The 22663-nt window shown below is 33.6% G+C and overlaps 1 protein-coding gene across 1 annotated transcript in view; it reads right to left on the reverse strand.

Annotated features, from left to right (window-relative positions):
• Window positions 1-872: 872 nt before the first annotated feature.
• Window positions 873-22663, reverse strand: part of LOC131947247 (collagen alpha-6(VI) chain) — a 66937-nt gene continuing 45146 nt past the window's right edge. Inside the window, exons 21-41 of the mRNA XM_059308394.1 lie at window positions 10830-11050; window positions 10340-10502; window positions 9734-9913; window positions 9482-9499; window positions 9107-9121; window positions 7575-7792; window positions 6778-6940; window positions 6210-6389; window positions 5929-5946; window positions 5702-5713; window positions 5470-5484; window positions 5287-5304; window positions 4974-4997; window positions 4345-4571; window positions 3880-4039; window positions 3401-3580; window positions 2858-3136; window positions 2435-2685; window positions 1786-1948; window positions 1268-1444; window positions 873-1059 (exon numbers count right to left, since the gene is read on the reverse strand). Of these exons, the coding sequence (XP_059164377.1) occupies window positions 1055-1059; window positions 1268-1444; window positions 1786-1948; window positions 2435-2685; window positions 2858-3136; window positions 3401-3580; window positions 3880-4039; window positions 4345-4571; window positions 4974-4997; window positions 5287-5304; window positions 5470-5484; window positions 5702-5713; window positions 5929-5946; window positions 6210-6389; window positions 6778-6940; window positions 7575-7792; window positions 9107-9121; window positions 9482-9499; window positions 9734-9913; window positions 10340-10502; window positions 10830-11050 (2687 nt within the window). The 3' untranslated portion in view covers window positions 873-1054. The remainder of the gene's footprint in view (window positions 1060-1267; window positions 1445-1785; window positions 1949-2434; window positions 2686-2857; window positions 3137-3400; window positions 3581-3879; window positions 4040-4344; window positions 4572-4973; window positions 4998-5286; window positions 5305-5469; window positions 5485-5701; window positions 5714-5928; window positions 5947-6209; window positions 6390-6777; window positions 6941-7574; window positions 7793-9106; window positions 9122-9481; window positions 9500-9733; window positions 9914-10339; window positions 10503-10829; window positions 11051-22663) is intronic.

The following is a 22663-nucleotide window of genomic DNA, read 5'->3' on the forward strand; positions in this document are numbered from 1 at the left end:
ACTCCTCCACTAGCACTAGTCCACTCCTCCACCGGCACTAGTCCACGCCTCCATTGGCAGGTCCACGCCTCCACTAGCACTAGACAACGCCTAAACTAGCATTAGTTACCATCCTCACTGGCGCTAACTAAAGCATGATTGAATATTTTATAACACAGATCATGAAATAATTTAATAATTCTTTAGAACAAGTTACACCTGGCAGTCTACTTTGCTACAAAGCTAGTGGTTATATTTTGTTTCATCTTCTGACAGTGTTGCACTTACGATCTGTTCAAAGGAATGAACTCAAAAATACCAAAACTCAAATATATTTACAATTATTTCCCTTTTATATTCAAAATTATACTAAATTTCTTGCAGTCTAACTATTTACTAAATCTTTAGTTAATTTGCTATATTTTATATTACAACTTCCTTTATTTGCATTGGTAAATTTACTTTTAATGCAACCAGTTCCATATTTTTTTAGTTCGTTGCATTTTAGGATTTGTTATTAAAATGATTAATGTCTACTAATTAAAAATGTTACTTTCAACTTCAAAAGACTAGGGGGAAACTATGCTCAAAGTTAAAGGGTGAAAGACGGTATACACACCTCTTACACTCAGAACTTTGTATTTGTTGAAACGATTATACTGGTATTTATTAAACCAAGATACCATCACCTGTTACATTACATAATTTGCGGTAAATGCGTAAATTTAATTGAAAATCTCTAACACACGTTTTGTAAAACTATGAATAAACATTAAAAACACATCTTAAATCCAATACATTAGGACACAACAAACAAGAAAATCAAAGAAAACAAAGTCAAGTGCAGATATTCATCATTTTTAAGACACATATGTTAAAGTTATAAGTGGTTTCAATAGTTATTCTTGACACACGGTTTTTTTTTGGAATTTACACAAATTTCATACAAATATTTAAAATAGAATTTTTAAAGCGTAATATTTTAACATTAAGTTAAAATTTATTAATGTTAGTTTAACAGAGCACTAAAAATAATAGAGAAAATTACATTTGTAGTTTTTCATCATTCGATCCTTCAATCTGAAATAAAAGGAAATAATGTACAGCTGTACTCACAATTCAACTAATGTCATTTAGGATAAGCAATGGACGACAAATTAAATATATACACGTAAAAGATTTTAAAAAATTAAATAAAGGCACTTTTATTTTATAAAACTAATTAAATTAGGTTCAAATAGGTTCAAAGCAAATGACTACTGAACAAAATCGGCTGTTTTCTACTTACTGCACAAGACATCGACCAAATCTTTCTTGACGAACTCCAAAGTATTGAAACTAAACGCCTTGAAGGTGTCTGACGGCTTAGATATGGCAGCCAGCTCCTGGGGGGAGACTTCATTGCCGACAGCCACGGTGATGATACGTACTCCCAGCAGCTTTAGCTTGGTAGCCTCCAAGATGGCTGAAATAATTTACAGATTTACCCAATGGCTGCAGTAATATTTAACTCATGATGTCTTAAATAAGCTAAGCCTTTACGCTGTCTGCATTTTAGGTCTGGTTATAAAACACATAAATACTACTAGTGTTAAAGCACCCATTCTATTAATACTCTTTTACTTCAAATATTTAACTAGATTTTATTTATTTATTTATTTTTGTTTTGCTTTTAAAATTGGATCGTTAAAATTGAAACGATCTTAGTATCAATACATTTTTTCGTTGAGTGTCCTTAAACGTCAATTAAAATTGACTATTACTGTGTTAAAATATGTTTGAAGGCTCGATAGTTAAAGACCTTACTTTTTGAACTGTCGGTTGACACCCCGTCAGTGAAGAGAACGATGACTTTCTGAGCAGGGGCCCTGGCACCTGCGGCGGTACAGAAGATGTTTCTCTTTGTGATCAAGTTCAGGCCCTTGTGTGCGTAGGACTGGGCATTCTGGTACCTGGCGCCTTTCAATGCCTTTAAATGGAATCAACATTTTATTAAATATATATGTACGGGGGGATTTTCATGATCGATTTGTTAGTTCTATCTCACATCATTGACATTATTGACAGCCGTATCAATCGTATAGCTTATATCAATCGTATAGCTTAATTTTAAACTCTGACTAAATGAAATATAAAATAGCTACTCATGTTCAATTATGTAAAATATATAAACTAACATGAGTATTCAAATATAATAAAAAAATTAGGACTTATTTTCTGGATCCAAATCCTGCAATTTCGTAAAACATTTTAATTGTAATAACAAGACTGTGTAGGCGGTTCAGTTGTATTACAAACTAGATGAAGTAAATCACGCCTAGGTATTTTTTATGAGTCTTATTTACATTTTTCCCTAAAAATCGAATATTGTTTAAAATATATTATATCTGTATATGTGTGTGATCTCTATTGTATGTTCAGCATTAAGAGAGAGTTATACACCACATGAAATCACCTTTTCTATCGCAGCGGCGTCTTGAAATTTGTTGAGGTCGAAGAGTTTATCCCCAGTGTAGCCGTAGGAAGCAGCACCGAACTGGAACCCAGTGTCGCCCAGGTTGAAGAGCTTCACAAGATCGGCGGCAAACTGCAGCTGTTTCGACCAGTTGTCGGAGGTGACGCTGGCTGAGGAGTCCAGTACGAAGACGACGTCTTTCTTCACATTTTTCGTACATTTAGAAGCGGCTGGTGCTCTACCCGATGGCTCTGTAAATCAACACTTAAAATATTTAGAACGCTTTAATTTTAATAAGTATTATAATAATTTTCAACCAGCATACTTTATGCCAAAATTTTAACTTCGTTTAAAATATAAATAAGGAGGTTTACATTTCAGACAATTTAAACCATTGAAATGTGAACATAAAAAATGCAATACCGGCAACCGTTTGTGGAAGCTCTAATTCAAGAGTCATGGCATTGCTGCCGCAAAGCTTCACAACACCACCAAAATCATCCGGGAATGGATCCTCTTCATAAATTATGTAATCGGTTGTGCCCGAGGGTTTCGACTCTGTATCAACATCTAGGTACTGTATGTAGTCCTCTGATGGGAGGGCAGTCGTCTGAACTTGAGGACTTGCGGTAGTATCATCAACTAGGAAGGGCAACTCTTCTTCTAGGTAGTCAGGTGATTCTGAACTTGATAGTTTTGGAGCTGGAGATATATAAACATATAAATGAATATTTATAAATATACACACCCACACCTACACACACACACATATATATGTGTATGTATATATATATATATATATATATATATATATATATATATATATATATATATATATATATATATATATATATATATATATATATATATATATATATACACATATATACGTGTGTGTGTGTTTGTGTTCAGCAGTTAGCGTTAGTTTTCAAAGTTGAGATGAAACTAATTGCATTTGAACACTACCTTCAGATATGACCTTGGAGACTTTGTCTTTGACTGTGTCCAGATTGTCCACTGTGTCCACCTTGATGACGTTCTTTGGTAGATCTGAGATCTTGATCAGTTCACTTGGGTTGGCCTTGTCGGCTCCCACAGATATAATGGTCACACCTTGGTTTTTCAGTTTCTTGGCCAGCTGATCAGCTGATGAGACATGGACAATGTGTATGTTCATTGACATCGCAAGATCGTTAAAAGAAATAGGCGTGTTATAATATTTGAATGATTAATAAAGGGTGGCTGACGAATGAGTGCTGTTGCTACAGTAACAATAACACAAATTACTATTGAAAAAAATAATGTCAGTGTACAGAAAGCGTGTAAAATATTGTGTCAATAGGGCTGGTAAGTAGGTCACCAAACAGTTCAACGGCTCAATAAAACCTGCATGAGCCATATAACTGGTTGGTGACCTACTTACCAGCCCTATTGTAGGCACTTACATAAACTCGGGCTTTGGGATGGTCCGCTGGTGATGAGCAGCACAACCTTCGGGACGTCCCTCCCACCCGAGGCCTCAGAGAACATGTTGTCCTCGATGATTTTCTTGAAGCCCTTGTGGAAGTTTGGAGCTCCGCCCACAAATGGTGCAGATAAAGTCGACTGAGAAACATTGATACAAGTTTTCGTGATTAAAAGCTATACCAGCCTTTTTTTTTTAAACATAAGTCGACACCTATTCAAAAAAGTAATAATTAAGTACTGATTTTACTTCAACAGCCTGAAGAATTATTACACCAGCCATATCGTAATCATAGAGATTTTAATTTTTTTTCTTGAATGTTAATAATATTAGCTATAAGTTTGAAAAGTAGGCCTGTATGCATTTAAAACTAATTTTCAAAGATATAAAAGAGTTGTTTATTATTCAAGCTGTTTTTAAGATAATCAATCGCATGCATTCTTACCTCAATAACTGTTTCTGGGTTATCATTTTTGTAGAGATCAAAAACTTTCTTGGGGGTTTCGCCGAAGACGATGAGGCCGAACTGCGCATTTTTGTTTCCGATTTTAAAGTACCGTATGACGCTGGCGGCAAAGTAGAGCAGCTTGGGAAAGTTGACTTTTCCTGAATTGGTGGAGCCATCAATGGCGACAACAACATCCACCAGATTTGTGTACGGTTTCGGAGGGGCTACGGATACAAAGATTGAACAAAATAAATGACACAACTTAAAATTGCACTTTTTCCAAATATTCGTTTAAATATAAAATATTTTGTTTAAGTTTATATTGACAAAGTAATATTTTATTATGTAAGTCAAAACAATAAATAAAGCTAAGGATTACTTTAATATTTTAAAATTATAAATGATAAGACTAGTTTCAATAGTACAATACACAAGAATAAATTTGTGAAATAAGTTAAACACTTCTAAAATGTATTTTTAGCTAAAAAATTTAAATAACTGAATGTGTTAATTTATATTTCAAATACAACGTCAGTAATGTTATTTATAGTAGACAATAATAAAATATTGGAAATCATCAGAATTAATACTATTTGTTTAGAATTATGTATTTGCAACATACGTACCGGTTGGTTTTGGTAGAGTGTCAACTGAAATTTTAAAAATACGCACGTTATAGCATTATTCATTGCAATTATTTCAATATTTTCAAACTTTGACTTATTATAGCAATACTCAATGTACATTTTTTTTGCATTTTAAAACATGGAATTAGTATATCATTACTCAATGCCATTTGTTAACATTATAAAACATGCACTATTATACGATTTTTCAATGCAATTTTTAAACAATGAAAACTTTAATCTGTAATTTAAATTATGCATTTTCATAATACTTCTATATAATTCAAATATGATATCATTAAAAATAACTTACGATCTTCAATTAACAACTCTGTTTTTGGATAGAAAAAAATATATAATTACCAATTATTTAAAACAAAATTAAATTAAAACATTTAATTCCTAAAAATCAATACTAGTAGATATCTAGCCACTAACTATGAATTGGTGTTATAGTCACACTCGAATAAAATAAACAAAAATTAATCGTGTTTACCTGAATCATCTGTTCCTTTAAACAGTGGAGGAAATGGAATAAAAATAAAAATCGTTATTTTAAATATACATTTTGGTTAATTAAAATCTTATAATTTATAAAACTATTTTAATATTAATAACTATTAATTTTAAAAATAAATATATTCTACTTATTTTAATCTAGTTAGTTTGGAAATTAAAGCTCTTTGATAATTTAAAAAAACATGTAAGAATAAAAAAAATGTAGTTACCAGTGGAAGGCTCTGAAAAGGATTTTGTTAAAATAGTAATTAATTAAATATGAACAGCTATCTTAAACAAGTACTACTTATATTCGCAACACTTCTTTCAAATATACTATCATACTTCAATCTATACGTAAACCTACATAATTTAAGCACATTTTTTCTCATCATAAAATTTTAAAAAGTATATTTAAATAAATGTCTCCTCATGGTTACATCAATGAATGACTTACTTGAAACCTCTGTTTGCACTGTGAAAGAAAAAATAAATAAATGATAAAACGATACTTAAGTAATATCTTCGAAATCTACTATTTGACGACATGAATCGCGCAAAAAAACGACCAACAAATCAATCCTGTAATTTCCAGAACATATCGAAGTGTTGCCGTTATTAAAAAGACCAAACACCAAATATTATTTCTAAGATTTTATAGTTATCGTTGTTTTATTTTAAGCCACACAGAAGCAGGAACTTAAGCTGATCAAGTTAACATGTACTTTATGTGCTCACCTTGGCATGTACGCTGTGAAACTTTTCGTTTAATTTTGTCCAGCATGTCGAAGGTCGCGGCCTTAAAAAAGTTGCTGGGGTCGCCTGCTACTGCCAACAGCTCAGATTCCACGGCTTCAGCAATGCCAATAGTGATGATAGTCACTCCTAGATCTCTGACACGCTTGGCTGCTTTTGTAGCTGTAAAAATGGAAGAATTAAATACAATATTTTTTGTATCTCTTTTAGTGAGAGTTAGAGGAGTACACAGACAATTCGATTTTTAAACATAACTGAAAAGATAATGGTTTTAATTATGTATCTTTTTTTAATATTGAAGTTTATAATATTTACTTGGTTGATTTTGCTGTCTTTACAATTTTAACGACTGATTTATAGTTGTATATACTTTTTGACGTATCAACGATAATTTTTTAAACAATGTATAATGAAAAGCACATTTTATATCCATAATATTCTATTTAGAATAGTAAGCGGTCTAAAAAACATTACCTTTAAAATTAAAGTAAAAGGCACATATGAAACAGCAGAACATGTTTTTTTAATATTGGCCCAAACAAACACTTACTCCTTAGGGTTGAGTAAGATCTACCATCGGTCATCAGAATGACAACTTTCTTAGCGTCTGTACGCCCACCGTTTGCAACGCCGAAGTAATCTTTGTCAACGATTTCGTTCAAAGCAAGGTGGGTTTTTGTGGAAGCCTGCATGTAGGGTGCTGCCAAAAAGGCCTGGAGGAGAGTCACAATTTGATACGTGTCACGATTTGATACGTGTCACAATTTGTCACAATTTGATATGCGTCACAATTTGATAGGTGTCACAAATTTATAGGTGTCACATTTTGTTAGGTGTCAAAATTTGATAGGTGTCACAATTTGCTAGGTGTCACAATTTGATAGGTGTCACAATGTGATATGTGTCACAATTTGATAGGTGTCACAATTTGATAGGTGTCACAATTTGATAGGTGTCACAATGTGATCAGTGTCACAATATGATCAGTGTCAAAATATGAAACGTGTCACAATGTGATACGTGTAAATATTTGATAGGGGTCACAATGTAATAGGTGTCACAATGTGATTGGTGTCAAAAATTTGATACGTGTGGTAATAAAACAAAGTAGAACTTACTATGGGAAGCTAATGAAAATACACATTATACAAACACACATTATATATATATATATATATATATATATATATATATATATATATATATATATATATATATATATATATATATATATATATATGTATATATATATATATATATATATATATATATATATATATATATATATATAAATATATATATATATATATATATAAAATTACAGGTGCAATGCACGAGAATGCTTACTTTACTCAAAGCGTCCTGACTATTGTACTGATTCAAGTTGAAGAGTTTCTTGACCACGTCACTGAAGATGCTGGCTGAAAACTGCACGTCTTTGGGTCCTAGTGTGAAGGCTTTGGCCAGCTCTCCAGCAAAGTTGAGCTGCTTGATGTAGTTGTCTTTACCGATGCTGTCAGACGAGTCGAGCAAGAGGACGAAGTCAGCAAATGCGTCACATTTATCTGTTGGATTAAGAATAAAAGAAAAACAAGTTAATAAAAAGTCTAGTGACAATTTAAGCGCAATTTCCTTAATTAATTTTTTTAGAATTCACAGACCTACGTAAAAATCCTTTCGAACCTCCGCTGATTCGCTATGGTAAAATCCTTTCGAACCTTAGCGCTTTGCGCTAAAAATCTACACGATGCTCAGTTTAAATTAAAAATATCATCCTAGGCCTACACGATGCTCAGTTTAAAAATTCTTAATTAATTTTTTTGTGACCGAACGAAAGGATGTTTTTGAAAACTTTCTTCGGCAATATTGTTCTAAATTATGGCAGAAATCGATTGGTAAATGTTTCAAGACGCTAAGTGGTCTGGTTGCCGAGACATGGGCCAAAAACTGCATTTTTTCGAGTTTTTTTGGCTTTTCCGGGAAATCCAGGAAGGAATTCCGGGAATTTTTTAAAATCACAATCATCCTCGGAACTTGCTTAACATATTTGCTTTTTGAACTAGTCCTCGATATTGCTTCGTTGAGGAGGAGATACGACTTAAAGCTGCGGACACGCTGCGGACACACATCCATCCATCCATCCATCCATCCATCCATCCATCCATCCATCCATCCATCCATCCATCCATCCATCCATCCATCCATCGAGAAATGACGAGTTAATAATCGCAATCCCCCAGTATGGAAATTGCGCTAAAAATATGCATTTGTTCAAAGGTTAGTTTTCTACATGTATGGTTTGTTTACATATATCAGAGAAATAACTAGACTTTTAAACACTGGCGTAACGAGGTCGGGTGTCACCCGGTGCGACACTTAATTGTGTCATCCCCCACCCCCCAGAGGACAAACTTTCAATTTTCGATTTGCACACCCCCCCCCCCCCCCCTCCCCCCCTCAAACTTTCGATTTGCACTTCTTAAAACACTATTTAACACTCGAATTAATCACTTAATTAAGTGGAATTAACATTTTTCTCTATATATTTTGCTAATTTTTGCCTTGGTGTCACCCCCCTAAATGGTGTCAACTGGTGCGGTCCGCATCCCCCCCCCCCTCGCTACGCCTCTGCTTTTAAAAACTAGTGCCATCTTATGTTGTTTCAAGACATTTAAATAAAAGTCAATGACGTTTAAGTATGCTTACGCTTTTGAAATATATTTGATAGGTTCTAATATAAATGTATAACAGTGTTACGTTTCAATGAATATATAGCAGTTTTATCTAGTAAGTTAATACGAGACATAAATTAGAAAAAGTAAAAATCTGACGATCTAAATTCATATTCTAAAAATAGGAAAGAAGTAAATGATACTAACCTACTTCCTTGTTGTCTGAAAATTGTAAAAAAAAAAAAGATTTTTACGTTATTATAACTAAACACATTTTATGTATCCCTACCATGGTATATGCTAAATTATTTATGTTGGTTAATCGGTTGCAAATAATGATTGATTTACTTTTAAACAGTCAATTTAAAATAGCTAGTACATATGCCTACTTGTAAACAATACTGAATACATTCAAAAATTAAAAGTTATATTTTTTAAGCTGAGTTAAAATATAAAATGTAACCTTAATATATTACTTATCAATAATTTTAGTTTAAAACTTCGTGTAACCTGTAGTCATTGCACCCAAAAGCAATGTGAATACAAATCGATGTTATAAAATAATGGACTCAAAATGATTACCTTGTTCTTGAGAGTGGACTGTAAATTGAATAATGAGTATAAGTTAGATGAGGACATTTAGAATTATTTTAAAGCGAAAACTGAGTAATTAAACTCTACCTGACTTTAATTTAAACGTAACACACACACACACACTATATATATATATATATATATATATATATATATATATATATATATATATATATATATATATATATATATATATTGCATATGTATTAATGTTCAAACGTGACTTAAAAAGATACATACCCTCACAGACTCGCCCAGCTATACTGTTTTTGATTGAGTCCAGCGCATCAAAAGTCTCCGCCTTGAAAACATTGTTCTGGTTGCCTGCTATAGCCAACAGTTCCTGGTCTTTGGCCTTAGCGATGCCAACACTGATGATCTTAATGCCTTTGTCTCGCAGAGCTTTGGCTGCTTGTGATGCTATACAACATCACACAGACATATATAGTTGTATTTCATTTTGAACTTAAAAATACTTTATTAAAATGATCATATTCATTATACTTTCTTCTTGTCTAATGCAAACCATGTAAGTAATTAAGATTTCATAAAGAAGCAGATTTTTGTAGAAGTTGTACATTTATAAACCTTTTTTAAATAATAAATTGTAAACGAGGGGTCTCGCCTACTTTTTAAACTCCCCATCCAGATATGTGGAGAAAGCTTTTGAAAGAACTTATTGGTAAGATATCTATGCTTCAAATATTTTGTTCAGACGCGTTTTGCCAACATATAATTTTGTCCTGAGAAACTATGTCTTGAGGTGTTTTGAACTGATATTCTATTCTTAAGATATTTTGATAGATATGAAATGTTTATTGTTTTTATTGTAACCGAAAAACTTACTTGCAACTGGGTCTGCAGATTCACCGTCTGTCAACACTATAGCCAACTTTGTGGCAAAGTCCCGACCCCCATTAGCAGAGGAGAACATGTCCTCTCTGCTGATGAAGTTCAATGCACTGTGTGTGTTTGTCCCACCCTTGTAGTACTTGGTGCTAAGTACAGCCTATGAAACATAAACATTGTACATCATGCGTTATGTTGGCTTGTACTATTTGACCAAGTCAATGTTATTACATATTTACATTAAATATAACTATTACAGCATGTTCATCAAGTAATATGTTTATATCGAAATGTTATATAACAAGTTACTAATTATAAAAGAAGGTTTATTTTAATTTGTAATTTTGTATTTTTTTATTTTATCTCCATAAAAGTAAAGTATTTGTAAATTGTATATCAAAACATAACTATATCATATATATATATATATATATATATATATATATATATATATATATATATATATAATCTGTGTACAAAAGATCACCTTAGACAATGTAGCACGGTCCGAGTACGACCTGAGGTCAAACTGTTTGTAGACGCCATAGCTAAAGGCCAGAGACCCGAACAGGAAGTCATTAGGCCCCACGGTGACACCTTCCGTCAGTTTGGAGATGAAATCCAGCAGTTTCTTGTAGTTGTCCACCCCAATACTTGCAGACGAGTCAATCACAAGGATGACATCAGCTGCCGCGGCTTTGCAGACGACTGGAAGTATTTTTTTTAAATACGTGTGTAACGAAAGAATAATATTTTATAATGAGTTATTAATAGTATTAATACGTTTTCAATCTTTTGAAATAAAATTATGTTTTTAAAGTGGAAATATAATAAAACTTTTAAGACGCTCTTGTAATTAAATTATACTGATCTTAAAATTAAAACATCGAATTTTTGCGTATTTGCAAATTTACTGCATTTGGTAACCATACCTGCTGGCTTAGGGGCTGTGAAAAGAAGAAAAAAAGAAAGTAATTATAAGAGTATAAAATATTACTGATCCTTGTGAAGAAAATATACTAGTTAATCTATGAGTTGTAGCGAGTAGAAACTTTGTAAAAAAATAAATAATATTAAAGTTGTTGTATTTGTTATGGAATGAGATATATTAAGCATAATTTAAAATGTAAACCACTGAGTTATTAATTTTAAATTAAAAAAAAATTATTTAATATTAACAAAACAAATTTTAAAACTGCTAAAATAGTCACCTACCCTCACGGATATTACTGATGACTTTCTCTTTAATGATGTCCAGTTGGTCAATGGAGCTGGCCTTGATTATGTACTTCTTGTCCCCGGCCACGTCCAGGAGTTCATTGTCCTTAGCGTCAGGGAGTCCGATGGTGATGATGATGATGCCTCTTTGTCTGATCGCCTTGGCTACCGTTGCAACTAAAAACATGAAAAAAAAATTGATCGCTGTTTAATGCTATCTATATACTACTAAAACTCAAGTTTGTTTACATGTTTGAATATTTTTTTGTTGTTGTTTTGTTTGTCTGATTGACTATTGTAAATGGATCTACTCTACGTAGAGAGCTGTAAAATAGTATGTAGATAGAGAACACTTTTTGTTTTCAGACAGACTGTTATTCACAAATATGTTTAAAGACGTTAATTAATTTATTGATTTTTTCATAGGTAGATTAACCACATAAATTTTAAAGTTTTAGAACAATGGCTTTCTTTGACTGAATAGTGACGTTACAAATTTTGTTTACTTTTTAGTACAATATAACACGGCGGCTTCCATCATAGACTTTGTGGCCCATTCAAAAGTTTAACGCGTTCTAAAGCTAATTTTCTGTCGGCCATAACTTTAACAATACGTCCGTTTGTTGTTTTTTTTTACGTTACAACCCTTATATAAATTTTCAACTGTCTTTTTCATTTAGTTTTACAATAAATTTCTCTAGCTCTACAAGCTGTCCAAGAAAGTTATTTATAGATCTAAAAATAGTACGTGGCCAAGCAAGTTATTTATAGATCTAGATCTAGAATCTAGGTCAAACAAAAGATTAATTACATAAAAATACAATCCATTTTATAATCATAATACATTTTTAGTCCTTAAATACTTGATATAAATCTTTGTGATTTATCTATCTAGATCTAGTGCTATCTAGCTAGAATAGGTCTAATGATTAGATCTAGATTCTAGATCTAGAAAGAATTAAAGAGTTACGCAAAAAACTAGACTTAAGAGTAAGACTTAAGCAAACGAGTCGTGGAATCTAGATCTAGATAATTCTATCTAGATCTAGATAATTTCAAACCTTCATTATTTTATATAAATCTTTGTTTGGCTAATTTAAGATAAAATTTAATTTGAAAGCTACTACTACTAGACTTAGATCTAGATCTATGCGCGTGAATCAAGTTGCATAAGGAGACTCAAAGTATTAAACTTTAGTATAAAAAAACCTTCTGTGACGTCACAGCTAAGTTGTTAGATTAATCGGCTTGCATGCGGGTGGCACGGATTCTAGACTAATACGTCAATGATAAATTATTATTGTGTTTTTTTTTAATTTTTATTTTATATTTTAGATGTGAATGATAAAGTTGCCTATCTGAACTGAGCGGGATACAGGGCAGGTGAAGTAGAGTTCATCTGTTTCTTTGTCCTAAGCATATGAAGGGATAGTGTGGTCAGGGGTCTACGACAAATTCCCGAAAGACACTTGCCCGACTGCCGTTTGCCCGAAGGCCGATTTCCCGAATGGACACTTGCCCGAATGCGACAAACGCCCGAATGGACACTTGCCCGAATGCGACAAATGCCCGAATGGACACTTGCCCGAATGCGACAAATGCCCGAATGGACACTTGCCCGAATGGGACAAATGCCCGAATGGACACTTGCCCGAATGCGACAAATGACCGAATGCCACTTGCCCGAAGGCCGTTTGCCCGAAAAATGTTAACATTATATATTACTAAATAATCATTCGTAATCAATTTTAATTTAAAATGTTGGTAAACAAAACACATCTACGCAAAAAGAAAGTGAAAAAAATAATATTATATATTACCACGCAGACATTTTAAATTAATTTGTATTTGATATTTAAAAAGTGTAGAAACATACTTTCTCTTCCATATATGAAATTAGACAAAAATACAATTTTCATTCATCTCCGGATTTTAAAATGAGTTTTGCTTTCTTTATTAAGTAATCGCTTCAACACATTGTCTTAACAAGATGCATTAAATGGAGATCAAACATATCTGACTACGTTTAGTTTCTAAATTTGCCACCTAGACCTCGCCTCATTCTTTTGTTAAATGATCACCACACAAGTTAAGCATAATAAGATAAATCAAACAAACGCGCCTCTGTTCAATGTTGCGAGACGCCGCGCCGCCTACACCATGTCATAAGCGCTATATAACCACCGCGACACGTCGGCTAAACAAGGTGTTTAAAACATTCATCAAAAGAATGTTATAACACCGCCGCCAACATCCCCTTACATTTATTAAAGAATAAAGTTTCTCTTACTGCACTTTCTTAGTTTTGAAAAAAAAGCTAAATTTAAAAATATAAACAGCTTTGTTTTATGCTTAGAATTGTGTTTATAATCAAAGTTTAAAATTTAAATTGATTAAAGAATGTCTGTTTGGATATATTATTTATTATCTAATATTAACATTTTTCGGCAAACGGCCTTCGGGCAAATGGCATTCGGGCATTTGTCGCATTCGGGCAAGTGTCCATTCGGGCATTTGTCCCATTCGGGCAAGTGTCCATTCGGGCATTTGTCGCATTCGGGCAAGTGTCCATTCGGGCATTTGTCGCATTCGGGCAAGTGTCCATTCGGGCGTTTGTCGCATTCGGGCAAGTGTCCATTCTGGCATTTGTCGCATTCGGGCAAGTGTCCATTCGGGAAATCGGCCTTCGGGCAAACGGCATTCGGGCAAGTGTCTTTCGGGAAAACGTCCGGCTCCCGTGGTCAGAGACATGCTCGGCTGGAATCGTTTTTTTAAACGATAAAAACATGTTGTCTGAGACTTGGCGGGACACCGGGCAAGGGAAGTAGAGTTTAGTAGGTCACTTGTGACGTCAGTATATGAAAGGATAGTCCGAAATCGGTGTTTTCGGTGTTTTTAAAAGATAAAAAACATCTTTTTGAATGTGGGGTCTGGTTTTTAGTGACGATAAGTGACAGACGTGATGTTTTTTTATTGATGATCCCCGAAACCCACAGTTATCCAACGGATGACGGGTAGTCTAGTATAATTATATTTCTGTACAATGCTGTTAAGCATATTATTAAATGGTTACAAATGTTTCGCAGATTTAAAATATAAAACACAAAGATGCAAGAAATATAACGTATGTTCAAAGAAATCGGTATGTAGTAGCAACATAACCATACACAATTCAAGGGTTATCATTTTGTTTGTGGGTGGCAGATATTGTGGGTAGGATGAAAGGTAGGACGAATTGCTCCGATAATAATTCACAAAATGTTATTTGTTGTTAAGGTAAAATAAATGTCGTGTTCGATTAGATGTTACGAAAAATTGTAACAAGTTATTGATTATTCCAATGAATCAATGTCAGATAACCGTTTATTTAAGTAATTCTATTTGTAGAAAGCAGAGTTGCATCCCCTGCAAATGTAGCTATTCAAGTATTCTGTGCTACCTTGAAGTTTAACAAGACATTATATTAATACGTTGCATTTGATATCACCAACAATGTTAACAAGTGAACTTCACATAGTTACGGTAAGCACCAACAATGTTAAAAAGTTAAATTCACATAGTTACGGTAAGCACCAACAATGTTAAAAATTCACATAGTTACGGTAAGCACCAACAATGTTAAAAAGTTAAATTCACATAGTTACGGTAAGCACCAACAATGTTAAAATTCACATAGTTACGGTAAGCACCAACAATGTTAAAAAGTTAAATTCACATAGTTACGGTAAGCACCAACAATGTTAAAAAGTTAAATTCACATAGTTACGGTAAGCACCAACAATGTTAAAAAGTTAAATTCACATAGTTACGGTAAGCACCAACACTGACAACACATATTTTCTTACATCCTGCAGGGTTCTGTAAGGGCCCATGGATAAGGACGACAAAAACTTTAGGAGCTGAAGGTCTTCCGCCATTCTTGGCATTAAAGACGTCATTGGTGGTGATCAGATCATTCAACTTGGCGGGGTTGACGCCCCCTTTTTGGTAGGCGATTGAGTTGATCGCCTGAAAAGGTAAAAAAAAATTATCACGAAGGTAAAAACATGTTTTATCACTACAGGTGTCTATCTGTATTCAATATGTTACAATAGCACATGAAAAAAATATAACACAACATTTAAAAATTACCGGTAGTGTAAGAAGTATAGTATATCATAAATTTAACGTAAAATATGAACAAAAAAAAACAAAGGCAAGTGAAAAAGGGTAGCACAGTTTTCAACTTAATTAGAGATAGGTGCATGTATATAAAACAGACTGGACAACCTCTGAGAGTGGCTTGTGGAGGACGTATGTCTTTAAGTCAAACGCCTTCTTGACATCATCACCATAGGAGACAGCCCCGAAGAGAGCGTTCTTCTCCCCCAGGATAAAGCTGTTGGTGATGTCGGAGTAAAATTTCTGCTGTTTCTTGAAGTTTGGTTCGGTGATAAACTTTGAGGACTCCGAGAGGAACACGATATCAACCTCAGTCTCACCAACTGGTTTCTCTTTAGGGGCTGCAGGAAAACATTGAAAACATTACTTAACAATTTAGAACGTTAGTCTGTAGCTATTGCTTAATGGCAACACTTACCAACGTTATAATCAAAAAGGAAATAATAGTGGTTCAAACACAGACGTTTTAATTTTTGCATATCTATATGACACTTGCAATATTATAATATAAATCTATAATTTTTATCCTACTATAGGCCCTACTCTATTAAATTGTGGCTGTTACACAATGGTAATATATAGGCTATGTATTACTGCTACTATAATATACATTTTTAGACTGCTAATATTATGTAATATATTGGACGTTTATGATGAAGATGTGTCCACACCTTCTTTGATGCGGGTGATGACGGCGTTCTGTATTTTATCGAAGTCGTCTACCGATGGGGCTGCGATGATATTTTTGTCGTTTCCTGTCAGGGCGATCAGCTCCGTGTCTGTACCTCCACTCACACCCACAATGATGACGTGAATGCCCTTCTCCCTCAGCTTTTTGGCGCTCACAGCTAGCTTCTTCACTGTGTAAACAGACGGACAACATTCAAACCGCAAACTGATTCAACCATTTGTTTGTAAAGAGACGGACAACATTCAAACGGCAAACTGATTCAACCATTTGTTTGTAAACAGACGGACATTCAAAGCACACACAATCAAACAATTACAACGTATAGAACAAAGTATAATGAGATCAAATAAGAAAATTAACACGGTGTAAATAGAGGGAATTCGAACATGTATACTATGTAATATAAGTACTTTGAAAAGCAACATTAACAAAATTATATAACACTGTATAAGTGTAGAAATGTACAAATATCACATTTACAGATTTATTTTGGGCATATATGGGAATTAAATAACAAAACGATGTAGGGGTTGGAAGAAAGCTTATTTAAGTAGCGAGTGAACTTTAAGTGCTAAAAATAATCCAGTGATCTAACATCAAAAGGAAATGTGAAATATATATTGACTCACCTGTTTCACTTTCAGTGGAAATGCCGTATGTCACGAGCAGAAGTATTTTGTATGCGGTCGGCCTATTTCCAGGGGATTTGCTAAAGATGTCGTTGTCTAAAACAAAGTCCAGTGCGCTGTTCAAGTTTTTTCCAACTGAGTTAATGTACTCTGCTTTTAAAATGGCCTAAAAATATTGTGTAAAAATATCAGAAGTGTTGGAATCCGTAATCAGAGTTTTCAAACAAGTCTGTTTCTTGAAATACAAACTCTCAGTTAAAGAAAACATAGTATGCTGTTATAATATATTTACTTTTGAAAAAAAAAATTGTTATATTATCAATGTTCTTAAATCTAAAAATAAAAAATAAAAACATTTTTTATTTTGTATTCCCTTAAACTAGTATTACCTAAATTGGTTAGAAACTGTTGAAATACCTCAGAAAAAATCTTTTTTGAAAGTATCAAAACCTTGTCAAAAAAGATAATTTACCTCAGACAACCCTTTGTTTCTGCTGTAAGTGTTGAAGTCAAATATTTTCTTAGGCTCAAGGCCGTACAGGACTCCAGCGAACTGAGCAAAGTTGGGGCCGAGAACAAAACGTTCGGTCAGCTGTGAGAGGAAACTCAACTGTTTCTTGTAGTTGGGTTCGCCTATCACCTTAGACGACTCGATGAGTAGCAAAATGTCCGACTGGGAGTTGAAGTCTACAAAACCACGCAAAGTGTACACATATGAACACATACATGGAACACTATCACATATTTCATAACTACATTACGTAAATCAAAATTTGTAATTTAAAGTAATCTTATGTTTTAGAATAAAAATAACCTATACTTTTCGTCTCTTGAAACAATGTATAAGGAAAATATTTTTCATGTGTCATTTACCATATGCGTCAAGTTGATTATTATTATGCATCATACATTGGACATTCGATACACTGTTTAACATTAATATTACAATACATTTTGAATTTAAAATATTTGTTACATGAACTTAATATTATCACTTGAATCACTAGCCAAAAAATGTAAAATCTAGCAATACCTTCTCGTTTGGTAACTGAAAGAAGAGAAAAAATATATAATTTTATACAAAAAAGGATTAGACTGTGCTGTTTTAGTTATCAGTTAGAAAATCGCATATGCAAAAGTACCACCATAGTAACTACTTAAATGATTAAGCCTACATGTATAAAATTACGATTGATGTTATATATGTTTTGTAATTCCATTTAAGTATAAACTCATACGAAGTGTGTATTGTATATTTAAAAATGCCTTCTCAAACTACTATAATCGAGAAAAAATTACAGTCATAAAATACATACTAAAGTTACACTAAACAATAAAAGCCTTCTAAAGTTGCACTAAGCAAGAAAAATTACAAATTCTTATAACAAGTTACCTTTCCTGACACGTCTAATAACCCGCTTCTTCAGTGCGTCCAGCTCTAGTAGAGACTCCGCCGTAAAGATATTTTCTGGAAGCTCTGATACAGCGGCAATCTGACTATCCTTGAATCCAGCATACGCCACCGTTAGGATGTGCACATCGCGGTCACGCAGTTTTTTAGCTGCGGCTGAGGCTGAAAAATGTGAAAACAACCGATAATTATTAACTCTACACCTGAAGTATAAGTAAGCTGATTAAAACTATATGTGTCATGTATGATAAAATACGTATAGCTGAAAATAACATTTCTAAAGACACCACAGTCAAGAAACGAGTAAAACATGTTATATCAAGCAAGCCTCGGTCTAAATTTTGAATGGCTTACATTCATCAGCGTTTTGATGGCTCCAGCCGTTGAAGAATATGACAATTTTTTTGGCGTCGTCTCTCCCTCCTGCTGATTTTCCAAAAAGATCGTTGGTGATAATCAAATTGAAAGCTTTCTGTGGGCTGAATACAAGTCCTTTAGCGTTTCCGTTGATTGCAAGTATTGCCTGGATAAAATATTACAAGTATTCATAAGGTCTGTTCATATCACAATAAACGTTGTTTTTTTTAAGAAGGTTTAAATATAAGCCTAGAAAATTAAGATCTATATCAATATAGTTAAAGAAACATGTTAAATAAAATGAATTATCGTTTATACACGTTAGTTAAGTGAACGGATTAACTATAGTAAATCTCTTTTAAAAGTGAGTGTGCGGCCATAACAGTGAACTACTACATTCCCCTTATGGGAATATTTTCTTTTCTGGAGTTGTTTCATACGGGGATCTTCTACCGACTTTAAACATGTAACCAATGACAAGATTTCGCAAATAGCTCTTGTGCTCTGCTAAATCATAACTTTATTATATGAACACATTCTATTAATGAAGTAATCCTACTGATAAGATATACAGTCAAAGTAAAGCAGGATGGATTTTTTCTACTTGTATATTATATATAAACGGTATTGAAGATTTACATTTTTGCATGTCAGTTGAATTGTTCTTCGCACATTATCTAACTTTCTAATCGATGCTAGTGAATGCATTGGAGTTAAACAATTACCTTCGATAGCTCGGCATTATCGTTGTAGGTCTTCAAGTCAAAGACTTTGGAAGCTTCCTCCCCAGCGAGTATAGCACCAAAGCGGACGTCGTCGTTTCCGATTCTGTACTTCTGGGAGAATTCGGAAATAAACTTCTGCACGGCCTTAAAAAGGACGAGTCCATTTGCTCCGGAGTTGTCAAGCACAAAGAGTATATCGGCCTTGACGTCTTTCTCTAAGACACATTGTATACATATGAGAATATGTTAGCCTTCAACATATTAAATAGGGATATATTGGGAATAATAGACACAACGAACTATGCATGCATACACACATCAATTAGACTATATAAAACATTATAAAAATTATATTCTTGGTGCTTGTCTTAGAAACAGTCTACCTTGAATACTTATCGTTCTAGCAATCAGTATAATTCTAAACATTCAGTACAGTTGTACTATTTTGTCTTATATGTCTTGTTGTATTTCTTCTACTAATTCCTGTCTTGTACATTTATTTTACTCAAAGTGTTACCTTCTGTTAAACGTTTGACAACTGGCACTTTGATAGACTCGAGGTCGTCCACTGTATTGGCCGTAAAGACGTTGCTCTCAATTCTAGCTACAGCTACCAGATCATCCTGAACGTAGCTACCCCAGGCGATAGCCAGCACATGGTAGCCCTTGATACGTAGGAGATTGGCGGATGCGGTGGCTTTAAATACAAATGGACAGATTTAATTCAACACTTATTTCTTTATTTCTCAGTAACTGTCTAAGGTATTGAGTAGTTAATATACTATATAAATGACGTTAGTTTGAAAACATTTACTATCGTTCATGTAGTTCTATCACTATGTGCTATTTTGATAGAGTTTCTTCAATCATTATTAAAAAAAGTGGATTTTTTAAAGAATCTCACTTGATATTTGAAAAAAAAACATAATGAGTCATATATATTTTTTTGGCGCACTGCTATTTTTCATCATGATTAGTTATACATATTTTGTTGTTTATTCCACAACGAGTTTTCTTTTTTTTTCTAAGCGCTGTTTTTTTTAATTTTAGTGCTTTTGTTCTTTACTCTCAAAACTATTACAACTTAAACTTAAAGTTTTAAGAATAGGTAAACAGTTGGTTCCGTATTGCGGAAACTCCACTCAGTTCTGCTCGACTGAACACACCTGCAGCGGCGTCTTGGAACTTTCCTCCCGTGACGGTAATGACCAGCTTGGTAGCCGTCTCACGTCCGCCAAATACGGTGCCGAACAGGTCTTCTTTAAGGATGAGTTCGTACCCCTTGGACAGGTACAGCCCGCCTTTCTTGTACTTGATGGTAATTATAGCCTGTAACACACACACACATATATATATATATATATATATATATATATATATATATATATTTATTTATTTATTTATTTATTTATTTATAAACAACACTCAGCTTTGCGAAATTTTTAGAGAGTAATTCTTTTTCAAATGACAAAAATCACATACTCTGTTGGCTCAAATGTGACGTGTTTTGAAAGGAAATGTCTTTTTTTTAAGACATCGGTACATACTGTCTAAACGATTGTTGCGTCTTTAATCAGCGACGCATAATTTAAAAGTAATGACTATGACTAATTACCTGCGATAGAGCGTCATGTTTAGAGTGGGTATTTAAATCAAAGACTTTGACAGCGTCATCCCCAATGGTGACCACACCAAACCGGACGTCGTTCTGACCAATGATGAACTTCTCCGAGATCTGGGCAACAAACTTCAGCTGCTTCTGCAGACTAGCCTCGCTGCCGCTGGAGACATCCAAGACAAACAGTACATCAGCCTCGGCTCCTTTCTCTGTGGATACATTGTATGAACATACGCGTTACATGCTTGTACTGATACAAGAACAATTTAGGATGAATGTAGTCAAACCTATATTCGTTATCAAATATCCAAAGAATATAATGCTTTGTTTGGAATTTTAACAAGCTCAAGATTTAAAAAAAAGTATTTTATTACAGTTCAGCTTAGGGATCTAATCTGGACAAAAAATATTAATTAAGGAAAGAAAATGTTTTACCTTCTTCCTCTTTCGGCACTGAAAACAAATTTTTTAAAATGAGAATTAGATACAAATACGAGTAGCTAAGTTTAAGTATAGGAGTTTTTTTTTTTTAAAGTTTTTTTTTTAGTTTAGTAACATTATTTTTTGGATTAATTAGTTAATATGAATTAATTTTAAATCATTAATATATTCAATCGAATTTGAGAGATGGAAAACGTATTAAAATGAAATAAGACAGTAGTTTTTCGCTTCGTTGTACTGTGTTACATGTGTTGTAGTGGCAGAGTAAAGCGAGATATACGCTGTTGTTACAGTATAGGAGTCTAGCCTTAACCTCTGACCTTCACAAGTACGTGTGGTGACCTTGTTGAGGATACCGCTGAGGGCGTCATCAAAGTTGCTGGCCTCAAAGACGTTGTTGGGGTTGCCTGCCCAGATCTGGAGCTCCGACATGTTGGCGTTGACGATGCCGATACACATGATGTTCACACCTTTGTCCCGCAGCTTTTTGGCGGCGGCCGCAGCTGGGTATCGAGTAGAAACATGCGGTAATGAGTAGATTCAGACAGGGAAGATATTGTAAGCTGACAAATACAGACAAAATTAATATTGTTGTCACAGACATTTTGATTGTCCGTCATGGCCCACTAGCAATGCTATACAACATGCATTTATTATCTCTACATCATCTCAGTGTGTATCATACCCCAAAAACGATCATGTTGCTTTATATTTAGACATTGCTTGACCAAGTTAACACTTACTAGATAAAGTTTACTTAATCTATAAGGAATAACGGAAGTGCATTAATTTGATTTATTATTGAAGTAATTATTTTTAAACAGGTATGTCTGAACTGCTTCTGTTAATCGTTAACGATAATTCCACAAGCATGTATATGCAGGTTATGGTATAAGTCTCGTTGCCGTTAGTGTTAACTATCGCTGTATATAACAGGTGCATTTATTTATGCAGTACTATAGGTCTATATTCAATCACATTAGTAGCTTAAGTATAATGTGTATTAGATTATTGTAACGTCTCAATTATCCTATATCTGTTAGCTTCAGAGCCGGTTACAAATGTAATCT

Source organism: Physella acuta, unplaced genomic scaffold (assembly GCF_028476545.2).
Source record: "Physella acuta isolate Inbredline_101_S28 unplaced genomic scaffold, ASM2847654v3 ptg000590l, whole genome shotgun sequence".
NCBI classification, from domain to species: Eukaryota; Metazoa; Mollusca; class Gastropoda; family Physidae; genus Physella; species Physella acuta.